The sequence below is a fragment of the Orycteropus afer genome, unplaced genomic scaffold (assembly GCF_000298275.1).
Source record: "Orycteropus afer afer isolate SDZICR_OR568_19922 unplaced genomic scaffold, OryAfe1.0 scaffold00196, whole genome shotgun sequence".
Lineage (NCBI taxonomy): Eukaryota > Metazoa > Chordata > Mammalia > Tubulidentata > Orycteropodidae > Orycteropus > Orycteropus afer.
This window is the reverse complement of record NW_006921783.1, coordinates 121,279-129,085: the sequence shown is the minus strand read 5'-3', so window position 1 is coordinate 129,085 and position 7,807 is coordinate 121,279. Positions and strand designations below refer to the sequence as shown.

The following is a 7,807-nucleotide window of genomic DNA, read 5'->3' as shown; positions in this document are numbered from 1 at the left end:
AGGTTTTTTTTTTTTTAAATCCTGTTAAGGACCTTAAAGATGATTTATATAAACAAGCCCATCATTTTACATCTGCTGAAATAGATCTATAACCTTTGCACACAATATAAATGAAGTCTCTTGTTGAAGGTAAACTAATGCTTTCCAAATTTAATTTAATTTTTCTAGTTTCACTTCAAATCCAAAAATCTGTTCTCAATGGTTATTAGCTGTTGTTAGATGCCTTTGAGTTGGTTCCAACTCATAGTGACCAACAGAATGAAACTCTTATGTACAACAGAATAAAACGTGGCCCAGTCCTGTGCCATTTTCACAATCGTTGCTATTGTTGAGCCCATTGTTGCAATCACTGTGTCAATCCATCTCATTCGGGGTCTTCCTTTTCACACTGGCCCTCTATTTTACCAAGCATGCTGTCTCACTCTCAATTAGATGTTCATTTTTCATTTGAATCCTTTATTCTAATTTATGCATGTATCAATACTAATCTTGCTTCCCTTCTACATGGAAAAAAGCTCATCTACTTAACATCTTTGTACAGGTTTCATTTTTTAAAACCTTCTTGAATGGCAAATGTTCAGAACTGTTTGTAACTAATAACTTTTTGGGGGCCTTCTGTAATATTTCAGTATGTATATCTTTAATTCTGCAATTGTATTTGTGAAGGTAAGAATTAACTGTCAAAATAGAATTAGTCATGCTGGAATAAATTCCTTTACTTTGGTAAATATTTGCATTTTATTTTAAATAGAAAGTTTTATTAAGTGCCTTTACATAGTTTAAAAAATGACACTTCATAAGTCCTTGGTCTATTCCAGTTTACAAAAACTAGAAGGAAATACTCTAAAATATTAACACTGTCTGTCTCTGGTGGTCATATTACACTCCACTTTATTTTTTTACAATTCTCAAAAACCAAGGATTACCTTCGTAATCAGATAGTATTTAAAATTTTTAATAGTTTGTAAAGTGTGGGACATCAACACAGCCACTACTACAGCAGATGCCTTAAGTGCTTTTTCCCTATGGATAAGCTGCTGCTGTAAAAGAAAAAATTATTAGATGGGGTTTCTATTAGGTTGACTGAAGATAAAACAGCTTTATTTTCCAGGACCTTCTCTTATTTAGTCTTTTGAGAAAATCCAAGAATTGAGCTTAAATTTAATTGCAGTAAATCCTGCAGTACTAAACTTTTGGGGGGCCAGTGTAACATCTTTCATTACAACTATCAACTTGAATGGCACAAGACTCCCAGGTTTATCCATATTTTCACAGACTTGTTAGTATGCTCCTCTGTCATTATTTCAGGACAATTCCATTTAGAAAGAAATGCAACTGTAAACCGTTTCTATTTCAAGCTCATAAAAACCAGAACCTGGATGAAAGGCAAAGCTCTGACCTTTCTATTTTAGACTTTCATCTGTGTAGCTAAGCCATCTGCTTTGTCTCCCCCGACCCCATCTACTTAATGAACTGAAAATACTGCACATAACTGCAATTTTATCAAACCAGACTGACTTTTCCACTTCAACGAATTAAGTATCTGTCTTTCATCTGAAGGCTGGCTTGTAAAATTTTGCTTACTCTTCCTTCCCAATTCTTTCCCACTACCATCCACTTCCCCACGTAATTATCAAATTTCTTTAAACTAAGACACAAGGCTCTAAAGAGTTCTTCACTTTCAAAATGGAGCGCATGACAGCATCTACTCTGGTCGCTCTTGGTCTGGATACCCGGCCGGTATTATTATCATTGTTGTGGCGGTTACGCAGAAGGCATCTCGAGGCTCAGCGGAGAAAGGAGTCGCGTGTCTCCGCCGCCAAACAACAAGGGATCCAGACTGAGAAAAGATAGACCTGGGTGGGAGGCAACTTCCGGGAGGAAGAAAGGAGCTCAGGACTGGGAAAAAGGACCTTCCAAGGCAGGAAGGGGAAAGGGTGTGAGGTGGATCGAGAGCCAAGAAGAAGGGGCCGGGGGCCGGCGGGAGGGTGAGGGGCCCGAGGAGCGGCTCGGCGCCGGGCGGTAGGCGCGGGGGCCCGGCGCGCGTGGGCAGAGCGCCGCGGGCCGCCCGAGTCCGAGCAGCAGGGGCGCTCTCCTCGGCGGCAGGCGCGGCTGAGGGGGTGAGAAGCGGAACAGAGAGCAGTTTGAGGGGCCGCGGGAGCTGCGTCCGAGGCCGGCACTGCGCGGACAGCGGGCCCACCCCCAGCCGAGCCCCGCTACTTAACTATTTGTAGAGCTGCTGTAGACACAGGTCCAGGCTCTCGCCCTCCACCTCCTCGCGGGTGATGCGCTCGGACAGAGGCCTCGGGAGCGGAGGCAGCGGCGGCAGCTGGAGCTGCGGCGGCGGCTGCACGGCCGACTGCCCCGTGGCGGCCACCGCCTCCTCCTCCTCCTCGCCCTCCGCCGCCGCCACGGCTTCCTCCTCTACCGCCTCCTCCTCGGGCTCCGGGTCATGCTCCGGCTCCTGCTCCCCGTCCTCCGTCGCGGCCAGTGTCGCCGCCTCCTCCCCGGACTCCTCGACCAAAGCCTCGGTCGCCTCAGCCGCTATCAGTTCGGGCTCCGGCTCCGACTCAGGTTCGGGATCCGGCTCCGGCTCGCCGCCGCCACACGGCCCGCGAAACTCGCCCAGGAATAGCTCCAGGAAGCGCCGGTAAGTTTTTTCCTCAGGGCTGCAGCCGGCCATTGCTGCTCATGCCCGGGGGCCGACCGTGAGGGAGGAGGGGAAAAGCCCAGAAAGGGGAGGGGGCTGTTCTCGAGCCTTGGGTTCCCGCAAGGGCGGTTAACGTCCGGACCGCACGAGCGATCAGCACTAGGTTGCCTGGAGAGGGCTCCCGCAGGCGTGCGCGCCGCCGAGCGCGGACGTGCGCGGCCCGGGGGCGGGGGCGGGGCGCGCGGCCCCCCGCACCGCCCCTCTGGAGTCTGGAGGAAAAGTTGGTGGCGGGCGCGCGCAGGGTCCAGCGGCGGCCCACCCTCTAGCCCTACTGAGAGCTCTGCCCACGCTCCTTAGAGACTGTCACCATGGCAACATCTCTAATTAAGCCTATCAGGGTCCTTGCCGTCGAGTCCGCAGAATCAAAAGGACGCTCGACTCGCCAGATACCCACCTCTGAATATCTTTACGAGGATACCCTAGCCGCAAGTAAGAGTGGATTAGAGCATCTCCAAGTATGGCCGTCGGGTCCCACTTGGATTAGATTTACCTCAGTTTCCTTATCTGCTATTGCCTTGCCTTTGTTGTAGTTAGTTGCTGTTCATTGGGACTCAGGGCGACCTTATATATAACAGAACTAGAAGTTAACAGGTCCTGTGCCAGCTTCATGATCTGTGATGTGTCTGAGCCTCTTATTTGACCTATTATGTCAGTACATCTCATAATCGTTTTCTCTGACCTTCTACCAAACATGTTTTGTTCTAGTGATTGGCCTTTGCTAGTGGTATGTCCAAAGTAAGGAAGATGAAGTCTCACCATTCCTGTGGACACCTGTCCTTCTCGGCACTCACTGAGTAAGTAGTTCAGAGCAGGGGTGGGGGGTTGTGGCGTTAGGGTTGGGGGAGTGGAGAGGGTTGCACATCAGATACCTCCCAAGTGGTAGGTTCCTTTGATTCTGTGAAAAAAAATGGTGTTATCCTCATTTTTTGAAAGAGCAAACTGACCTTGGTTCAAGGTCTCCAAGCCAAGAGCCATGGTGTTGAAATTAGAACCCAGGTTGTCACCTTCCAAAGTCTTTACTCTTTATCCTTCACTCCTCTCTGCCTCTGAACATTTAACAGTGTAATGCATCTATATAATGCCTTATTTTTATAGGGCTTTATACTGTACAAAGGAGCTCTGGTGGTGTAGTGCCTAAGGCATTTGACTTCTAAGCAGAAGACTGATGGTTCAAACCCACCAGCCACTCCTCAGAAGGAAGGTTGGGCAATCTACTTTTGTAGTGATACCGCCTCCGGAAACCCAAGGAGGGGTCGGAAACCCAAGGAGGGGTCGCTATGAATTGAAATAGACTTGATGGCAGTGAGTTTTTTTGTTTTATACTTTCAAGTTATTTTCACCCCTTTAATCCTTACCACAGCCCCTTGAGGTAGAGGACATTGCCATTATGGTTCCACTTTATAGATGAAGGATTTGAGCCTGAAAAACATGACTTTGCTCAAGGTCACACACAAGTGATGCAACAAGGACTCAATCCATGTCTTTTCACTACAAATCCATTAGGTTTCCAGTACCCCTGTTTAGTGTCACCTTAATGCATGTTGTACTTTATTACATAATCTGGGTTTTTTTTAAAATATACATTTTGTTTGCTCTTCTTCTCCATCCCCCATCCCAGCCTCTTTTCTTTCTTAGACTGAAACTGAAATGATTTTAAACGATTCTAATTTTCTTACCAAGCTATCACATAAACCTATTATTTTCAAGTCTTACTAAGAGGAGTAGGGGAGGGAAAAGCTGTGTTGTTATACAGCTGTATAGAAGATAGCATCATTACTGCATACTGCCATGTCCATGGCAACATATAATTCAGCAAAAACATAGTGATTCTTTCTCTACTTTGAAAAAACATGTTCTCACAAATTATCCACCCCATCCTCTTCATTTATTGTTTCTGGTTTTCAGTTGGATTTAGGGTCTGAAATACTGTTTCCAGTCAGTTATTAATGGCAGAAAAGGGACACTTCCTGCCAACTGTTTTCATATAATACTGTATTCTAAATCCCTGCCCTGATACTGTTATTTTAAGATTAAGTGGGTTGAGCTCACTAATGTACATTTGACATCATGTAAAATAGAGTTCCATTCTCTCTCCTAGTTTGAGATTAAATAATACATGATTGAAAGTTACATGTGAGTACTCTATAACTGTTTATTTTTGTCTGAAAGGTAAACAGAAAGACCCAATAAATAAGTCTGTTTCCAGACAAGCAATATATATTTGTACATATTTTGTTTATAACATCACCAGTGTAGAGCAATTTCTCTATGAGATGCCAAAAAAGTCTTTAAACTCCCCATTTGTCTTTGTTTTCAACTCACCTGTTCATTTCCACTTCAGAATGTCTAGAAAAGATTGACAAAACCTTTTTATCTGCAAACCTAACTGTCCACAATTTTATATTCCAAGACTGTTTTATATCTCAGAATTAGACATGATGACATTTAGTTCAAGAGTACACAACTGTCAACTGTAACAATTAACATCAAACTACACCTTCCTACTTTGTAATGTGGTTGCCTCCCTCATCTAGATGACATTTATTTGTGACATTAATTTGTGACTCAGCCCACATGTCAAAGGGAAGTGATATATGTTGGGGAAACATTACTAGTAAGAGTAAAAGAAAAAGCCCACACTTCTGTTTTACTATAAATGAGAGAAGTATTTCCTTAGATTAATAAAGACATTCCTTCACAAAAGATTAATATGGATCCTTTTGCATCCATTTGACACAGAGTAGCTTTGCCAGAAGGTTGCTGACAGCAGAGCTGGGATCTCAGAGCAGCTGTGTAGGATGATCTTGCCATTGTTAAGAAATCTTTTTAGTCATTATTTTGCATTACCGTGCTTTCCTTTTCAGTTCCTCTCCTTTTACGCTTCCTTAATCCCCTTTCTTACTATCTATTTAAAAAATATTGAGTTTGAAAAGCATAACATGTATCAAAAGTATTTAAATAAAAAATCTTAAGAATTGTTCTCTCTGTAACCCTTACCTTTTTGAAGGAAAGGCACAATATCCTTTCATGAATATTCATAGTAACAATTATATTTATAATGATAAAAAGAATTGTTTCAAAAAATAGAAAAAAAGAATTGTTTCAGTTTAGCAGTTTCTTATTACATGACCCAGCAATTCTTCTCCCAAGTATTTATTCAAGAGAAAAGAAACTATCTGGATACAGACAAAAACAACCCTTGTACACGAATGTTCACGGAAGTTTTATTCAAAGTAAGCTCAAACCTAGAAGCAACTCAGATGTCCATCAATAGGTGAATGGTTAAACAAAATGTTCTGTATTCATACAATAGAATACTATTCAGCAATACAGTAAATAGAAATGAGGTACTCAATTGGCATACCATACTACACAAAAACATTGTTCTACATCTTACTTTGGTAAGTAGCAACTGGGATCTTAAAACCTTGTAAGCGCCATCTAGATACAATGATGGCCTCGTCTAGAGCAAAGAAAAATGAGGAAGAGCAAAGAAAAACAAAGAAAACCAAAGATGCATGGAAACAGTTAGTCCAGGACTGGTAGACCATGTAATCCTTAGCCTCTATGACCTTGAAACCAGAACTGGATGGTGCCCAGCTACCACTGTCAATTGGAGGGAGATTGGTACAGGAGGTCCTGGATAGAGTGGGAGAACAATGTGGAGCAAAACTCAAAATCATAAAAAAAAAAGACTAGTTTTGCTGGTCTGATAGAGCCTGAGACTGTGGAACCCCTGAGACTATGGCCCCTAGCTTCCCTTTAGGTCTGGAATGGAACCTACTCCTGTGGCTTCCAGCCAAAAAAAGACAGGCATATGAGCTGAACATTTACACTAGGTAGATATACTCCTTGGAGAGATCAATCCTGGGAGAATAGATGGGCAGTGTATGCACAGGGAGACAGCGAGGGGGGCAAGATTGCATGGGAGGGAAAGACACAGGGAAGAAATGGCTATGGGGACAAAGTGGGAAGAGAGCTGTTGCACTGTGGGAGATTACAGTCAATGTCATGGGACAAAGTGTATGTGAACTGTATAGAAGATGAATTTGCTCTGTAAACTTCCACCCAAATCACAATAAAATTTTTTAAAAAAAAGCTTGCAGGCAGCCAACTAGATGGAACAATGACCTCGTCTAGAGCAAAGAAGAATGAAGGAAACCAAAGACGTATGAAACAATTAATCCAGGGACTTGTGGACCATGTGATCCTCAGCCTATATGACGATGAGAACAGAACTAGATGGTGCCCCACTACCACTGTCAGTCACTTGGAGGGAGATTGATGCAGGATACCCTGGACAGAGTGAGAAAACAATGTGGAACAAAAGTCAAAATTATTTAATAAAAAAACAGGTTTGCTGGTCTGATAGAGCCTGGTAGAACCCCTGGAACTATGCCCCCTAGCCACCCTTCAGGTCTGGAATTAAACTCACTCCTGTGGCTTTCAAACAAACAATAGACAGGCATATGGAGTAAACATTTACATCAGGTAAATACACTCCTTGGACTGATCAATCCTGGGAGAACAGAAGGGCAGTATTTGCAGAGGGAGACAGCTCGGGGTGGGAGTGCATGGGAGGGGAGGATACAGAGGAGAGGGAACTACAGGGAGGAAGAGGGAAGAGAGCTGTTACATTGTGGGGAATTGCAGTCAATGTTATGAGGCAAAAGTGTATGAACTACTGTATGGAAAATGAATTTGCTCTGTAAACTTTCACCCAAATCACAATGAAAATTTTAAAAAAAGAAATGAGCTATTAATAAACAATATGGATGAATCAAAAACCTGCTGAGTGAAAAAAGCGACATGAAAGAGTACATTCCATATGATTCTGTTTATAAATGCAATTCTAGAATGGCAAAACTAATCTATACTGACAAAAAACAGATTAATGGTTGCCTGGTAGCATAGTGCCTAAGGCACTTGACTGCTAACCAGAAGGCTGGAGGTTCAAACCCACCAGCTACCCCTCGGAAGGAAGATGGGGCAGTCTACTTCCGTAGTGATACTGCCTTGGAAACCCAAGGGCAGGTCACTATGAGTCGGGTCCAACATGACAGCACATTAAAAACAAAAAAAACAACATTCATTCCA

General features: G+C 43.4%; 1 protein-coding gene across 1 annotated transcript in view; it reads right to left on the bottom strand.

Moving 5' to 3' along the window:
• Positions 1 to 2,683, bottom strand: part of PPM1E (protein phosphatase, Mg2+/Mn2+ dependent 1E) — a 277,779-nt gene extending 275,096 nt beyond the window's left edge. The window contains exon 1 of the mRNA XM_007947853.1: positions 2,226 to 2,683. Coding sequence (XP_007946044.1) covers positions 2,226 to 2,683 — 458 coding nt within the window. The remainder of the gene's footprint in view (positions 1 to 2,225) is intronic.
• Between the last annotated feature and the right edge of the window lie 5,124 nt (positions 2,684 to 7,807).